The sequence below is a fragment of the Ostrea edulis genome, chromosome 2 (assembly GCF_947568905.1).
Source record: "Ostrea edulis chromosome 2, xbOstEdul1.1, whole genome shotgun sequence".
NCBI classification, from domain to species: Eukaryota; Metazoa; Mollusca; class Bivalvia; order Ostreida; family Ostreidae; genus Ostrea; species Ostrea edulis.
The window spans coordinates 43,214,126-43,233,699 of record NC_079165.1 but is presented as its reverse complement, the minus strand read 5'-3'; the positions used below and the strand labels follow the sequence as shown (position 1 = coordinate 43,233,699).

The following is a 19,574-nucleotide window of genomic DNA, read 5'->3' as shown; positions in this document are numbered from 1 at the left end:
TATGCTAGTAAGATGATTGAAATGCAGATCATTCATTAAATTATCATGGAACATATTAGGAACATGTTTGTGTTTGTGTTGGCGAAGTTTTGACTATGACGTCATATTTAAAGACGTTTTGTATTGCTTCCTACAGAGGAAATCTAACACTATCAATAAAATGACTACGATACAAAGACGTATACCAAATAAAGTGAGAAATCATTGGTATGAGAATAAGAAGAATTATCTACACAATATCGATATTATTGTGCAAATGTCATCAACTCATTAATGAAATAGGAAAAAATCCACATCAAATGATGGTGGAGTTATCGTTAACATTCTTCCTCGTATATTTTACTTTGTAGAACAGAAAACACCGGTTGTGTTCCATGCTTAGCTTCGATCTGACAGAATTTACAAAGGCGGTTCAATCTGGGTGTATGACAATGTTGTCACTAACGTAGGACACGCTCACAATCCTTCGACAGATTCTGACAACAGATTACTGATCAAGATATAGGGCTCACGGTGGATGTGACCGGTCGACAGGGGATGCTTACTTCTCAAAGGCTCCTGATCTCCAGAAATCTGTGTTTGCCCAACTCTTTATTTTGTATTTCTTATAGGAGTTATGAGATTGATCACTGTTCGTTATCTTCACCTTTTCATTAACTTGTGTTATATAATTTTTACCTTCGTAAAAATACAAATATCTATGGTTTTATAAAGACTGTTGAAAACTGAACTGAATACAAGTTACTGACACTACGGTATCAGGAGGATACCAAAAGAATGTCGTTGATAATAAGGAATAAAACATTCTTATTTCAGTATCTGGATGTCATTTCTCTTTAAAAAACAAATAATGACTTTATTCAATTGATGCTTTCAAATTTCAACTGGTTACGGACTACATATTTTTGTAAAATCTTGATTTTCAATATAAAACTATGAAATTAAGGGGTTGCAGGATTCGATTCTTTTCCAGTGAGTAACAGAACATTAAGACAATGATTTTAGACTAGAATATGTCAAAATTAAGAAGGTAGACATTACTTTTATTACTTATGACAAATGTTAGGGAAAAACAGTGAAAAAATATAACATCTCACTCATGTTATATCTTCTTCAGAGTTTCAAAACTCTTTACCTGATCATAAAAATTCAAGCATCAAAATAATTTGTTAAGAAATCTCTACATTTTGATCTCTACATCATCAAACTGCGCATGAAAATATAGAATGCTTCTTTATTACTATATTACAAAAATGTTCAAATGTGTAAGTGCAACAGCATAACACTCTAGAGATGACTATATAGGGGTACACTTTTTGCATTTTCGTAAAATCTGACACACAATTCCCATTTAAGTTACCCTATAGCAGATTTTTTTCTGCGGTCTAAAATTTGGCGATTTGCTGGCCCTAAAGTATACTAATAATTTTAGCGTAATAAATTTTGGCAAACAAGGAAGAGTTTTCTTACTTGCAAATACAGAAATCGCCATTGGGTGCACATCTGGCGAGTGAAGTTTTGGCGGAAAGCTTTCTAAACACTAAAATAAGCCAAATTTATCACCCAGCGGAAAAAACCGCTATATGGTATTCCGTGACGACCCGTGCTAGAATAGGTCTTCAGTAACCCATGCTTGTCATAAGAAGCGACTAAATGGGGCGGTCCGTTAGATAAGATCGCAAAAACCGAGGCTTGAAACAAATATGTTGAATTGTAATTTTAAAAAAATGAAATTTTTCAAAATCATGCATTACAATGTGGTATTTTTAATGATTGCTGTATCGTGTTTCACCAGAAAAGGTTTGAAATTTGATGGTAGGGAACTGGTTAGGGTTCAAACATATACTCCATGCACTACTACCAAGAAAGGTAGTGGGCACCGAATGATACCAAAGACTATCTATGCTGGTACTTGAAGGTAAAGCAAATGAATTTTACGCCACAGAGGTTGCACATAATCAACAGACTGGTTTCGTGGATATTTTTTTTCACCCCCCCCCCCAAAAAAAAAACCTGAAAAAGATTTTTGGATGTGTTCAACAACCATGTGCAGCTGGCAACCTCGAAAAGGACACCGGATGAGACGACAATTGACAAACCGACAGAGTTCTGCAGTTGTCTGTTCGTTCATTTGACTATCTTTCTGAAGAATAAATGAATAGGCAAGCTATCAAAAGGATTTATCATGGTTTTATTGATCGAGAAGCTGATTAGTATGTTGTGAATATAATCTTTGGTTCCAACGAACCATTGACAACATACAAAGTTAATAATTCAACTATCAAATTATCTTTGACCGCAGTCGTAAATAGGCAAAGGTCGGGCTGCAAAACGTAGGCATATGCATGGTGCTTACGGTCTCTTAACAGAGTGGGATCTTTATCGTGCCACACCTGCTTTAACACGGGGCCTCGGTTTTTGCGGTCACATCCGAAGGACCGCCGCATTTAGTCTGCTCAAAGGCCGTAAGCGCCGAGCATAGGCTTAAATTTTGCAGCCCTTCCCCGGCAGTGGTGATATCTCCATATGAGTAAAAAAATTCTCGAGCAGGCCGTTAAATAATATACAAACAACCAACAACACTGGATACCACATAGGCTTATTGGCAGACAAAGATAAAAGATGACAAATGCAAAACTGCGCATGCAGTCACACTTGTTACATGGATTGTTTCAATTATAAAACGCATGCCATCTGGACTAACCAACGCACCAAGTACATGTACATTCCCACGAATGCATTGGAACAGATTGCTAGCCTTTCTCGATCATGTACTAGTACACTACCGATTTCCATAGCCATGTGGAAAAATTAACAGGAGTGTTCCAGAGGTTAAAAAAATATGGTATCATATTAAAGGTGAAAAAATGTTATCTAATTAGCACTGAAATAGAGTACCTTGGTGGGACAGTAGGGCGAGATGGTATAAAAATTTCCAGAATACTATGAAGAAATGGCAATGTACCAACCAAAAAAAAAACCCCAAAAAACAAAACAAACAACAACCCCAAACAAAAGAAGTTGATCGGTCAAGCGGATTCCCAAACACCATAACAGCTTAATTAAAGATTTTGCAAGAATTTTATAACCTTTGTACGCAATTACAGTTACGAGGTTCAGGTGGGAAAAGAGATAACAGGGTGCCAAAGCTGCTCCTTGTAGTGCTCAGGGATTGCACTTGCCATACCTACTAAGAAAGAACGTTTTATCATAGCATTTATGCATGGTGAGTTCCGCCACTGACTGATCGAGTCCTAAGTGATGAGAAACAGCCGTGCTCTTTCACACCTTCCGATGGTGAATGCTTATTGTGGTGGATAGAATTGTGTCTGGTTGTCTATGATTGCTTCCAAGCCACCTTGAATTGTATTGAAAAATTGTCCAATTTAGGTAGATGAACCCCATCCCTGAGAAAAATTGGTCATGATTTGTAAAGTTTGGGTAGTAGATGACCGACTTACTTTATTTGTTAAGAAGGAGTTGAACCTCCTTCTGGTCTTATTAGATTTACCAGTTGATGAATACCACCAATGAATGCAGGGGAGAATACATGACCATATTATACGTGTGTGAGGGAACTGCTCTGCATAGCAAGGAGTCTTAGTTTCCTTACTGAAGTTTTACCAATATTGTTACCATCACAATAACATTAGGGGTAGGATCAATCCTTTCAAGTAGCCTCAACTTTGCTATTGCACCTTTGAACTCTTTAAGTCAATGTACCTTTTCCACTAGATTGAAATCTTTGTAAATCTAACTCACATCCACCAGATTTAGACATGACCTTCATAAAAGCGTTTTTGATAATAAACGACCCAAACAACCATACCTCTTGAGGACCTTAAATGACAACTTTGATTTATAAAATTTTGGGAATGCGTAAAATAATTGGATTTCCATCTTCCAGATGATTAGATAATTTGGGGTTGAATCCCTATAGTGCAAATTCTGTACTTGCTTCAACACCAAATGAGTCAGTCCAGAAAAACAGGTCCCGTGTCACAGCACCTGTAGCACGATAAAGATCCCTCCCTGCTCAAAGGCCGTAAACGCCGAGCATAGGCCTAAATTTTGCAGCCAATCCCCGGCAATGGTGACGTCTCCACATGAGTGAATTTTTTTTGAGTGGGACGTTAAACATCATAGTACAAACCATTGACCTTGAAACTGAATAAATCAAAATCTCCAGGAAAAAATGGAATAACCGAAATGCAGATTTTATATCCATTTTTTTTCAATGAAAGCACTCTCCCCAATCTTGGCTAACATTTTCATCACTGTATCAAACGACGTGATGAACTGTTGACTCAATGTGGTCTATATAAAAATTGACAGTTCTCTGCAGGGTATGATAAGTGCGTTGTTAGTCGCCAACCAGTGTTGTCACCTTTTGGAACAACTCCTACAGAAGATATGCGAACATTAGATATTATAAGGTCCCCCACCCTACCGGTTTGTTAATTTTGTCTTAAACTTTTTGGGTATTCATAAGCCGAAACTAAGTTGCAATTTTCTATGTGCATGTGTGGTCCAGAATTACATAAATTGAAAACCCCAGTAAAATCTAGGATAAGTTTATGAGCCAGTGCTTTGTTGATTTACAAGATATTTGCGCAATACAGGGAGTTTAACTGGTGTTTTTCCTAGGCTCAAAATGTCTTTATGCATTCCCCCTATAGTTTGGGGTCTGGGTTTAGAAGCAGAGATAGTTTTGTTGGGTATAGTGTTTGTTCTGTTGTACCAAGAGGAAGGCGGTCTGGACTGGGGGCGTAAGGAACGCGAGGGGTTCTGAAATGCAGTACTAGGACTTGGCTTTGATTGTTGCCAAGTGCAGTGCATGACTAGGTGCTTGCCTGAGCAGTGTGTACATATACTAACAAGGGTTTCGCATGCAGAATCCCTTAAAGTTAAAATGAAAGGAACATTATTTGTGGTTGTTGAACTTGAGATATGAATTGGGAGTCGTGTATAACAACATGTGTATCAACCATAACCCATAACAATCTCCAACAGGGTCTGCAACAGCCACAGCAGGATAATTCAATGCTTTTAAATTAGATGTTCCTGCAATAATGCTAACAACTCACCACATTTTGTTTGGGTTATTCAAACCCTCATCTGCTTTGTGAAAGGTGAAGATTGTGTCAATTTTCAGTCCCAGAAAAACAAGACAATGTGTAAGATAAACGGTTTTTTCCTTTATAAGTGGGACCCCAAGTTCACAACACACGATTCGATTGATTCATTGATTGTTTTGCTGTTTTCCGCCACACTCAACAATTTTTCAGCTATCTGGTGGCGCCCAGTTTTTATTGGTGGAAGAGAGAACCCAGATACAATGTACCTGGGAAGAGATCACCGACCTTCCAAAAGTAAACTGGGAAACTTTCTCAACGGCGCGAGCGGGATTCGAACCCGCACCAACCAGAGGTGAGAGGCCGTGTGATTTTGAGTGAGATGCTCTAACCACTCGGCCCACACTATTCGAAATGTGTGCATTAGTCAATGTAACAAGATACTTGATCCTTTCCTGCGAAAATGAAATAGTCCAAATAATGATCCAAAGTACTAGAACCACTTTGTTGCTCTGTAACCCAATGTAAAATACTGCAAATTCTTCTCATACTTTACAGGACAATGAACAGCCCACTGGTAGGCATTTGTCAATGTAGTACAAACCAAAACATACTAGCTGTTGCCTAACTTGTGTAATCACAAGAGAGACTACCACATCACTAGAAAAGCTAGCTCACTAGTGAGGCAGTAGAAGTTCCCTATATACTGTCCGCTACACTATATTAGATATTACATACCCAAGATATGTATACCGGTACGCGCACTTTCTAAAGAAATTTCGGGTTTATTGTTATTGTAGTATGTCTGTCACACTTTCTTCTTCCCAAAACTTCTCTTTTGTTTTAATCAGTAACCAATTAATCTTTTAGAAGATGATTGGTGTGCAATAAGGCTTTGGAATTTTCAGTTTTACCCTGGGGGCAAAATGGGGTCTAAAAATGATGTTTATTCTTCAATAACCTGCAGCCCTTTTCACAAAAGATCTCTTCTTAATTCTATGCAGTAGATAAATCATCTTCCGGATAATTGATGGTGTCCTATAAATGTGCAATAATTTTTTTTTGAATTTTCGTTTTTTACCTTGAGGTGAAATGGGGTGGAGAAATCATCATCATCATATCCAGGTTATTTGTTGATCAGGCCATCAATTAACCCTCTGTTGAGGGTGGGACCTGACTGTCCAGTCTCGATCTAAGTCTTCCTCTCCATTCCTGTCTGTGATGAGGGTTGACGGAATCCATACCCAGGGTTTTCCTATCCCGCTTCACAACATCCTCCCAAGACAGTTTCGGTCTGCCAGTGGTCCTCTCCGCTGGTACGTTCAGTTGTCGGACTTGAGCAATCCAGCCAGTGCTGCGCTCAACGCGCCCCAGTCAACGCAGTCTGCTCTTCTGCATGATGTCTGAGAGGCTTTTTAAGTTGACTTGAGCGAGGAGGGATTCAAAAGGAATGCTTTGCTCAGGCTTCACCAAACAGATTCATCTTATCATTGCTTTGTCGTTACGCTGCAATTTCTTTTTAGTGTTAGCAGAAACAGCCCAAGTTTCGGAGCCATACAAAAGCACACTTCTGACACATGAGGAGTAGACACGCCCTTTAGTAGCTGCTTGTTGGTTAGGATTGGTAGCAGCTCTCTAAACTGTTTCCAGGCAGCCTTGCAACGTGTAGCTGCTGTGAGTTCACAGCCTCCACCTGATGACAGCATGTCGCCCTGGTAGCAAAAGTCTGTCACTACTTCAAGCCAATACCAACCTCCGTCATTGGTCTGCCATCTATTAGTCTTGCCGCACCAGCGCAGCGCAAACACTTATAGTGAGGATCTGCTTTGAGAGGGTCCTCTATGCCACTGCACTTTTTGTGCACCCATTCTGAACAGTGTGCGCAGAGGATTGAGTTGCTGCCTGTTCCACTCAGACATACAGAACAAGGGTGTTTGCCTGTTTTCCTCAATAAGTCGAGGTTGGGACCAGTGATTATGACCTTGGTCTTGCCCATGTTCACTCTGAGACCCTTCTCCATGCTACTCTTCCATCTGTCCAGACGTTTCTCGAGTGATTCAAGCGAGGTATCAATTATTGCCAGGTTGTCAGCATATAGGAGCTCCCACGGGCAGCTGGTGTGAAATTCTAGTGATAGAGCCTCGAGGACAATGATGAATAGAAGGGGACTTAAGACCGATACTTGATGGACGCCCACTCTAACTTCAAATTCATCGCTGTAGCTGTAACCGACTCGTACCCTACTACAAACATTGGTGTACATAGACGTCAACACTTGAACCATTCCGCAACTCCCAACTTTCACAGGGCCCACCAGATAACCTTTTTTGGGACACGGTCGAAAGCTTTTTCCAAGTCTACAAATACCATGTACAATGGTTTGTTTGCTGCCTGATGTTTCTCCATGACTTGGCGTATGATGAAAATTGCGTCTGTGGTGCTCCTACCGGGCATAAAGCCAAATTGCATGTCATCAATCTGTACTTGTTGTCTGATCAGCTGCTCAACAACTCTTTCCCCAACTTTCATGACCTGATCAATAAGTTTGAGTCCACGGTAGTTACCTCTGTTTAGCGCATCCCCTTTACTTTTGTACAGGCTGACTATAAAGCTCTCATCCCATTCCGCAGGTATGAAAACCTCTCTGATGATGGCTTCAATCAGTTCCTGCACCAGACTTGCCCCAAGTTCACCTGTTGGTTTCAGCATCTCAGCAACTATACCAGATGGTCCTGCTGCTTTGCCAACACCCATTTTACTGATTGCTTTTGTGATCATCTCCCGGGTAATAGGGTTACTAGGTCCTTCCACAGGAGGTTCATCTGACAGCTCATCAGGGTTCCATGGGAATTCAACGTTCAGTAGGCGCTCATAGTGCTGCTTCCATGACTGTTTCTTTGCTTCATCATCCAATGAGAGTTCACCAGAGTCGTTCCTTATTGGTTTCTCACCCAAGACATCTTGATTGTCACGGCGCATCATTTTGTGAGCTTGTAGATGCCACTTGACTTGGCGTTTATTTTAAGAAAAACCTCTTTATCGGCCTCTGACTTAGCGTGGTGTACAGCAACTTTAGCAGCGTGTTTGGCTCCGTTGTATGTCTCTCTGCTACCACCTGTTTTCCATGCTCTGTAGCATCGCCTCTTCTCTCCAACAGCTTGGTCGACTGTCTCGTTCCACCACCAAGTCTGTTTCTTCCAGTTGTGCTTGGATGACACTCCACACACCTCAGTCGCAGCCTCATTCAACCCATCCTCAAGTCTCTTCCAGTGTTCCTCTTCGCTGACTGCTTGCGTATCTTTATTTGATGAAGAAATCTCTCTGCAAATTCAGCTTGAATGATTGGATCCTTCAGCTTCCACAGTTTTATGCGTGGGGAAAACTCATGTTTACGTTTGCGAGGACTCTGCGCCTTAAGATCACACAGGAGCAGGTTGTGTTGGGATGCACATTCTTCATTTGTGACATGTCTCCTAAAGCTGCGCCGAAATAGTATGTAGTCTATCTGTGTCATGCTCCCTCCAGATTGGTATGTGACTCTTCTCGAACACCGAATTGCCAATCACTAAATTATTAGCAACAGAGAACTCAAGTAGTCTTTCTCCTTCAGCATTCCTCTTGCCAATGACGAACAAAAACCTGGTGCTCAGTGCATTGTCATGTACAAAAAGAATATATTTGCTTTAAGGGTTGAAATCTCACCATTTTAAAGATATCTGAAAATCAAAAAATGATGGGGTTTCAAAGCCTCTAGATATATGCAGCAGGAATATATTTAGTTTAGGGGTCATCACCTCCACAGCTTAAAACTTGATAGTGATAATGAATAACGATAAAACATTGTGACATTTTTTCCTGCAATACTATGAAAGCTGGAAAACCACATGTTTAATGAATTCCACAACATCATGACGTCCCTTTTTATTTAGCACTCTTCATTTAATGGGTAATTCTGAGAGTATTTTTGATGAAGAATCAGTCACTGTCGTCTTCTTCATCCGATGATTCCTCTTCAGCTTCCTCCAGCCATTTTATCAAAGGCGACACCTGCAGATAGACATAGATGGTTAATACTAATTTCATAGTGTTGTCAACTGTGACTCAATATAATCTGTTATCATATTTCAACCAAAAATTCAATATGGAGGCAATGGTCACTTTGAATTGTGTACATAAAACAACCAGCCCTTAGTATCAAATGTGCTAAGATTAGGGCATGTGGTAAAATTTAGGGCGCACCTGTACTTTGATGGCTTTGTATTCTTCCTCCTTATCCATCCTGTGCCACTTAATCAGGATGTTTTCTGATAAAATCTCCAGGTCATACATAATGTGAAGGAGCTTGACTAGGAGTGTGTTCACCTTACTGTCACTCAAGGCATAATCCTACAAACAAAACTTGTAGTAAAAGTGTAGCAACACAGGGAAATTCCTACAAACAAAACTTGTAGTAAAATTCACAAATAACAGTGTAACAACACAGGCAAAATCCTGAACTTTCGGTAAAGATGTACAATGTTCATTGTCGTTTGATGTGAAATGATACGCTACATGTTTGCTATTGCCTAATTTTAGTGATAGAGACAAAATTTTCGTACCTCTAAGGCATGGAGACAATCTAACTGAGATTCTTCACTTTTGATGTAGTTGTCAATTAATGGTTTATACTTCACTAAGTTCTGTAAAAGAAAAAATATTCAAATACATAGAAAAAATGTATTAAAAAAAGAGAAAAGCCTGATAATCTCCATGTGTCTTCCTTCTCTTGATAGTGTGTTTGATAAAAACACATAAAACTTACAGAGTTCAGTAACTTGGAAGATAATCAAAGTTCTTGTCAGTAATTTTGCAAAACAAATACTACCTGTTTTATTTATTCTGATATTCTATACAAGAATTTAACCCAGAAAAAAAGTCCTCTTTTATCCCCTCCCTTCAAATGTTTTGCAGAATTTACAGAATATAATGCCCATAGATTTTGTATTATTCTTATCTACATCACTTCACATTAAAATAAATGTATGTTAATGGTATGGATGAAAAATAAGTTCATAATTCTTCATAACTTGCAGTGATTATGAATGTGTAAATTGAGAAAAGTTTTCCAGGAAAATTTCAAATGTGACACTTCACACTACATGTTAAATCTGGAATTAATTACCTTCTTAATGCTGCCTAGCTGTGCACCAGACTCCAGATCTTGTGAGTCTCTCAAAGGAATCTCGATTAAACCTTTCATGACAAGGCCATATAGATCTGTGATGGCTATATTGTATGTGTGTCTGAAAATAAAAACACTAATCTGGTAAAAATTTTTGTTGTCACTATGGCGACGAATTTCAATGCAGGTTATCTACAAAAGGGCTATACATAAAAAGGGTTTTATTTGACCCCTAAAAGAAGTCGTGCGAGTCTTATATGTAAGTGAAAGGTGAAGATAACGAACAGCGATCAATCTCATAACTCTTATAAGTAATACAAAATAGAGAGTTGGGTAAACACAGACCCCTGGATATACGAGAGGTGGGATCAGATGCCTAGTAGGAGTAAGCATTCCCTGTTGACCATCCACACCTGCCATGAGCCCTATATCTTGATCAGGTAAACGGAGTTATCTGTTGTCAAAATCAGTGTGCCAAGAACTGCTTTACAATCGGCATGAAACATGCAGACAGCATTTGACCCAATGATAGGTTGTATTGGCAAACTAGCTTGTTAAAATGACCATAGAATTTGCAAAATGCTGAATTTAAACAAGACTGTTGAAACCCCTGCACCATTAACTTGTTTGTTAGTAGCCTGCCTCGATTTAAAAACTGACTCGATTTAAAAACTGATCATATGCAGAACAAGCTCTCCCTAATGACTAAATTATAATATTATATATGAACTGTTTCAAACCATAAATCATGTATTCCATTGTGCTCTTGTAGAGAGGAATCAAAATTCTACAAGAATGTGCATTATCAGATCAAAACTAAAAAATCTATGAAAAATGGTACATTTATGTCATATCTTAGGCATTTTCAAATAAATGATATATTTTAGAAAATTGTACTTCCGTATGCAATCTTTTAATACCACAACAGAATTCACTTTGCTTCAAAATTTGGTCTGTTTGAGCAGTTATTTGTAATTCAACATCCCTAAAATACAATTGACCATATAGTCTGTAGTTTCCAAGCATTATCATAATGTGACCTTCAACTTTCCAGATCTTAAATAACAGGGACATGATATGGAAGAAATAATATTGCAGAAATGCTGTGGTGGCAAAATGTTGCTGCCCCTGTGTTATCAGAACTCACTTGAGAGAGTTGATCTCCAGAATGAGGTTTTCTGTTGTGTAGTTATCTTCTTTAGCTTTCACCATTGTATCCAGTAACTCACTGTAGAACACTGAAAAACAAACACGTTTACATTACATATTTATTGTAAAACAGACATGATGTTTATGAAATGTTTTCCAGCAATGGTGGCTTACTCATTATTATCCTTGAATCCTCCCCTAATGAATGTTACATCCTAAGGAAATTTTATTTGTGTACATATAGTATGTGACTTCATTTCTAACTAGGTGCATGTTGAAAGTTTGTGTGATTTAATACCATGGAAACCATGGATATTGTAGGTATTCCTTATGTGGACTTTGAATCTCAATACACAGTGAAATACTTGATGTACATCCTCTTAAAACTGTTTCAGTTATAAAATTCCAAAACAATTATATACAGAATTCCATTCCACAAAAGTTGTGCATTTTAGCCAGAGACAAAAATTGGCCTCTGGGATGATGTTACTGACAATCCCGGCAGTTGATAAACAAACAGTATAAAATACAGCACCACATAAAACAGACAAAATACAACACCACATAAAACAGACAAAATACAGCACCACATACAACAAACACAAAATACAGCACCACATACAACAAACACAAAATACAGCACAGCATACAACAAACACAAAATACAGCACCACATACAACAGACACAAAATACAGCACCCCATACAACAAACACAAAATACAGCACCACATACAACAGACACAAAATACAGCACAGCATACAACAGACACAAAATACAGCACCACATACAACAAACACAAAATACAGCACAACATACAACAGACACAAAATACAGCACCACATACAACAGACACAAAATACAGCACAGCATACAACAGACACAAAATACAACACCACATACACTAGACACAAAATACAGCACAGCATACAACAAACACAAAATACAGCACCACATACAACAAACACAAAATACAGCACAGCATACAACAAACACAAAATACAGCACCACATACAACAAACACAAAATACAGCACCACATACAACAAACACAAAATACAGCACCACATACAACAAACACAAAATACAGCACCACATACAACAAAACACAAAATACAGCACCACACACAACAAACACAAAATACAGCACCACACACAACAAACACAAAATACAGCACCACATATAACAAACACAAAATACAGCACCACATACAACAAACACAAATACAGCATCACATACAACAAACACAAAATACAGCACCACATACAACAGACACAAAATACAGCACCACATACAACAGACACAAAATACAGCACAGCATACAACAGACACAAAATACAACACCACATACACTAGACACAAAATACAGCACAGCATACAACAAACACAAAATACAGCACCACATACAACAAACACAAAATACAGCACAGCATACAACAAACACAAAATACAGCACCACATACAACAAACACAAAATACAGCACCACATACAACAAACACAAAATACAGCACCACATACAACAAACACAAAATACAGCACCACATACAACAAAACACAAAATACAGCACCACACACAACAAACACAAAATACAGCACCACACACAACAAACACAAAATACAGCACCACATATAACAAACACAAAATACAGCACCACATACAACAAACACAAATACAGCATCACATACAACAAACACAAAATACAGCACCACATACAACAAACACAAAATACAGCACCACATACAACAAACACAAAATACAGCACCACATACAACAAACATAAAATACAACACCACATACAACAAACACAAAATACAGCACCACATACAACAGACACAAAATACAGCACTACATACAACAGACACAAAATACAGCACAGCAAATCATGTGTACAAAATACTGAGATGCTTACCATGTGTATATGAAACACAACAAAATTCATAGAAAATAGTGTGTCACCAACCCTCCATATAAAACAGAATCGCAAACCACGTGTGTAAAATACAGAATTGCTAACAATGTGTGTAAATTACAGAATCGCAAATCACGTGTGTAAAATACAGAATCGCTAACCACGTGTGTAAAATAAGAATCGCTAACCACGTGTGTAAAATACAGAATCACTAACCATGTGTGTAAATTACAGAATCGCAAACCACGGGTGTAAAATACAGAATCGCTAACCACGTGTGTAAATTACAGAATTGCTAACCATGCATATAAAACACAGTATAGCAAACCATGTGTGTAAAATATAGAATCGCTAACCACATGGGTAAAATACAGAATTGCTAACCATGTGTGTAAATTACAGAATCGCAAACCACGGGTGTAAAATACAGAATCACTAACCATGTGTGTAAAATACAGAATCGCTAACCATGTGTGTAAATTACAGAATCGCAAACCACGGGTGTAAAATACAAAATCACTAACCATGTGTGTAAAATACAGAATCACTAACCATGTGTGTAAAATACTGAATCGCAAACCACGTGTGTAAAACACAGAATCGCTAACCATGTGTATAAAACACAGCATAGCAAACCATGTGTATGAAATACAGAATCAATAACCATGTGTGTAAAATACAGAATTGCTAACCATGTGTGTAAAATACAGAATCGCTAACCACGTGTGTAAAACACAGCATAGCAAACCATGTGTATGAAATACAGAATCAATAACCATGTGTGTAAAATACAGAATTGCTAACCATGTGTGTAAATTACAGAATAGCAAACCACGGATGTAAAATACAGAATCATTAACCATGTGTGTAAAATACAGAATCACTAACCATGTTTGTAAAATACAGAATCATTAACATGTGTGTAAAATACTGAATCGCAAACCACGTGTGTAAAACACAGAATTGCTAACCATGTGTATAAAACACAGCATAGCAAACCATGTGTATGAAATACAGAATCAATAACCATGTGTGTAAAATACAGAATTGCTAACCACGTGTGTAAAACACAGAATCGCTAACCATGTGTGTAAAATACAGAATCATTAACTTGTGTAAAATACTGAATCGCAAACCACGTGTGTAAAATACAGAATCGCTAACCATGTGTATAAAACACAGCATAGCAAACCATGTGTATGAAATACAGAATCGCTAACCATGTGTATAAAACACAGCATTGCAAACCATGTGTATAAAATACAGAATTGCTAACCATGCATATAAAACACAGCATTGTAAACCATGTGTATGAAATACAGAATCGCTAACCATGTGTATAAAACACAGCATAGCAAACCATGTGTATGAAATACAGAATTGCTAACCATGCATATAAAACACAGCATTGCAAACCATGTGTATAAAATACAGCATATAAAACATAGCACAGCAAACCACGTGAATAGAATACAGAATCACTTACACTCTTCATCATCTAGCATGACCTCGTCCACGCTTGACTGCTCCGACAGACTAGATGTCTCAGTGGAGGATTCTGATTGGATATTAAGGCCCCACATGTCCTGTACAAGATCATTATCCTCATCATCACTGTCTTCTGGGGGCTGGTAGTGGAATGCCTGAGACTTGCTACCATACTTCTGAATGCTCACAGTATCTATGGATGACAAAGAAACCCTGGTATTTAAAAATCAATGTATCACAAACTCTCTTCTATAACAGTGGATTAAAACGATTGATTGATTATTGTTTAACGTCCCTCTCGAGAATATTTCACTCATATGGAGACGTCACCATTGCTGGTGAAGGGCTGCAAAATTTAGGCCTATGCTCAGAACTTATGGCCTTTCAGCAGGGAGAGATCTTTATCGTGACACACCTGCTGCGACGCGGGACCTCGGTTTTTGCGGTCTGATCCTAAGGACCGCCCCATTTAGTCACCTCTTACGACAAGTAAGGGGTACTGAAGACCTATTCTAACCCGGATCTCCACGGGACATGGATTAAAACAAACTAGTTATATGTTCTTCTTCCCATTAATAGCAGACACTTGTAACATAACCGGTGTAATGTATATCATGTCAGCATAGTCAGAATGATGTATATCATGTCAGCATAATCAGAATACTGTATATCATGTCAACATAATCAGAACGATGTATATCATGTCAACATAATCAGAATACTGTATATCATGTCAACATAATCAAAATACTGTATATCATGTCAACATAATCAGAATGATGTATATCATGTCAACATAATCAGAATGATGTATATCATGTCAACATAATCAGAATACTGTATATCATGTCAGCATAATCAGAATACTGTATATCATGTCAACATAATCAGAATACTGTATATCATGTCAACATAATCAGAATGATGTACAGTGTGTCAGCATAATCAGAATACTGTATATCATGTCAACATAATCAGAAAGAGGTATATCATGTCAACATAATCAGAATACTGTATATCATGTCAACATAATCAGAATACTGTATATCATGTCAACATAATCAGAATGATGTATATCATGTCAACATAATCAGAATGATGTACAGTGTGTCAGCATAATCAGAATACTGTATATCATGTCAACATAATCAGAATACTGTATATCATGTCAACATAATCAGAATACTGTATATCATGTCAGCATAATCAGAATGATGTATATCATGTCAACATAATCAGAATACTGTATATCATGTCAACATAATCAGAATGATGTATATCATGTCAGCATAATCAGAATACTGTATATCATGTCAGCATAATCAGAATGATGTATATCATGTCAACATAATCAGAATACTGTATATCATGTCAACATAATCAGAATGATGTATATAATGTCAGCATAATCAGAATGATGTATATCATGTCAACATAATCAGAATACTGTATATCATGTCAACATAATCAGAATACTGTATATCATGTCAACATAATCAGAATGATGTATATCATATCAACATAATCAGAATACTGTATATCATGTCAACATAATGAGAATGATGTATATAATGTCAGCATAATCAGAATGATGTATATCATGTCAACATAATCAGAATACTGTATATCATGTCAGCATAATCAGAATGATGTATATCATGTCAACATAATCAGAATACTGTATATCATGTCAACATAATCAGAATGATGTACAGTGTGTCAGTATGATAAGAATATTGTACAATATGTCAACATAACCAGAATAATATACAGTATGTTAACATAATCAGAATAGTGTACAGTATGTCAGCATAATCAGAACAGTGTACAGTATGTCAGCATAATAAGAATAATATCAGAATGTTAGAATATTGTACAGTATGTTGACATTATCAGAATATTGTACAGTGTGTCAACATAATGAGAATATTGTACAGTCTTTCAACATAACCTAAATATTGTCAGAATATTGTAAAGTATGTCAGTATAAACAGAATATTGTACAGCATGTCAACATGATCAGAATATTGTATAGGATGTCAACATGATCAGAATATTGTATAGGATGTCAACATGATCAGTATATTGTACAGTATGTCATCATAACTAGTATATTGTACAGTATGTTAACATAACCAGTATATTGTACAGTATGTTAACATAACCAGTATATTGTACAGTATGTCATCATAACCAGTATATTGTACAGTATGTTAACATAACCAGTATATTGTACAGTATGTCATCATAACCAGTATATTGTACAGTATGTTAACATAACCAGTATATTGTACAGTATGTCATCATAACCAGTATATTGTACAGTATGTTATGTACAGTATGTTAACATAACCAGAATATTGTACAGTATGTTAACATAACCAGTATATTGTACAGTATGTCATCATAACCAGAATATTGTACAGTATGTTAACATAACCAGAATATTGTACAGTATGTTAACATAACCAGTATATTGTACAGTATGTTAACATAACCAGAATATTGTACAGTGTGTTAACATAACCAGAATATTGTACAGTATGTCATCATAACCAGTATATTGTACAGTATGTTAACATAACCTGTATATTGTACAGTATGTCATCATAACCAGTATATTGTACAGTATGTCATCATAACCAGTATATTGTACAGTATGTCATCATAACCAGTATATTGTACAGTATGTTAACATAACCAGTATATTGTACAGTATGTCATCATAACCAGTATATTGTACAGTATGTTAACATAACCAGTATATTGTACAGTATGTCATCATAACCAGTATATTGTACAGTATGTTAACATAACCAGAATATTGTACAGTATGTTAACATAACCAGTATATTGTACAGTATGTCATCATAACCAGTATATTGTACAGTATGTTAACATAACCTGTATATTGTACAGTATGTCATCATAACCAGTATATTGTACAGTATGTTAACATAACCAGTATATTGTACAGTATGTCATCATAACCAGAATATTGTACAGTATGTTAACATAACCAGTATATTGTACAGTATGTTAACATAACCAGTATATTGTACAGTATGTTAACATAACCAGAATATTGTACAGTATGTTAACATAACCAGTATATTGTACAGTATGTCATCATAACCAGTATATTGTACAGTATGTTAACATAACCAGTATATTGTACAGTATGTTAACATAACCAGAATATTGTACAGTATGTTAACATAACCAGTATATTGTACAGTATGTTAACATAACCAGTATATTGTACAGTGTGTTAACATAACCAGAATATTGTACAGTATGTCATCATAACCAGTATATTGTACAGTATGTTAACATAACCTGTATATTGTACAGTATGTCATCATAACCAGTATATTGTACAGTATGTTAACATAACCTGTATATTGTACAGTATGTCATCATAACCAGTATATTGTACAGTATGTCATCACAACCAGTATATTGTACAGTATGTCATCATAACCAGTATATTGTACAGTATGTTAACATAACCAGTATATTGTACAGTATGTCATCATAACCAGTATATTGTACAGTATGTTAACATAACCAGTATATTGTACAGTATGTTAACATAACCAGTATATTGTACAGTATGTCATCATAACCAGTATATTGTACAGTATGTTAACATAACCAGTGTATTGTACAGTATGTCATCATAACCAGTATATTGTACAGTATGTTAACATAACCAGTATATTGTACAGTATGTTAACATAACCAGTATATTGTACAGTATGTCATCATAACCAGTATATTGTACAGTATGTTAACATAACCAGTATATTGTACAGTATGTCATCATAACCAGTATATTGTACAGTATGTTATGTACAGTATGTTAACATAACCAGAATATTGTACAGTATGTTAACATAACCAGAATATTGTACAGTATGTTAACATAACCAGTATATTGTACAGTATGTTAACATAACCAGAATATTGTACAGTGTGTTAACATAACCAGAATATTGTACAGTATGTCATCATAACCAGTATATTGTACAGTATGTTAACATAACCTGTATATTGTACAGTATGTCATCATAACCAGTATATTGTACAGTATGTCATCATAACCAGTATATTGTACAGTATGTTAACATAACCAGTATATTGTACAGTATGTCATCATAACCAGTATATTGTACAGTATGTTAACATAACCAGTATATTGTACAGTATGTTAACATAACCAGTATATTGTACAGTATGTTAACATAACCAGTATATTGTACAGTATGTTAACATAACCAGAATATTGTACAGTATGTTAACATAACCAGTATATTGTACAGTATGTCATCATAACCAGTATATTGTACAGTATGTTAACATAACCAGTATATTGTACAGTATGTCATCATAACCAGTATATTGTACAGTATGTTAACATAACCAGTATATTGTACAGTATGTCATCATAACCAGAATATTGTACAGTATGTTAACATAACCAGAATATTGTACAGTATGTTAACATAAACAGTATATTGTACAGTATGTTAACATAACCAGTATATTGTACAGTGTGTTAACATAACCAGAATATTGTACAGTATGTCATCATAACCAGTATATTGTACAGTATGTTAACATAACCAGTATATTGTACAGTATGTCATAATAACCAGTATATTGTACAGTATGTTAACATAACCAGTATATTGTACAGTATGTCATCATAACCAGTATATTGTACAGTATGTTAACATAACCAGTATATTGTACAGTATGTTAACATAACCAGTATATTGTACAGTA

General features: G+C 36.3%; 1 protein-coding gene across 1 annotated transcript in view; it reads right to left on the bottom strand.

The window, feature by feature from the left end:
* Positions 1 to 8,918: 8,918 nt before the first annotated feature.
* Positions 8,919 to 19,574, bottom strand: part of LOC125667033 (translation initiation factor eIF-2B subunit epsilon-like) — a 29,564-nt gene continuing 18,908 nt past the window's right edge. Inside the window, exons 11-16 of the mRNA XM_056154103.1 lie at positions 14,782 to 14,976; positions 11,384 to 11,474; positions 10,237 to 10,357; positions 9,674 to 9,754; positions 9,315 to 9,461; positions 8,919 to 9,122 (exon numbers count right to left, since the gene is read on the bottom strand). Of these exons, the coding sequence (XP_056010078.1) occupies positions 9,051 to 9,122; positions 9,315 to 9,461; positions 9,674 to 9,754; positions 10,237 to 10,357; positions 11,384 to 11,474; positions 14,782 to 14,976 (707 nt within the window). The 3' untranslated portion in view covers positions 8,919 to 9,050. The remainder of the gene's footprint in view (positions 9,123 to 9,314; positions 9,462 to 9,673; positions 9,755 to 10,236; positions 10,358 to 11,383; positions 11,475 to 14,781; positions 14,977 to 19,574) is intronic.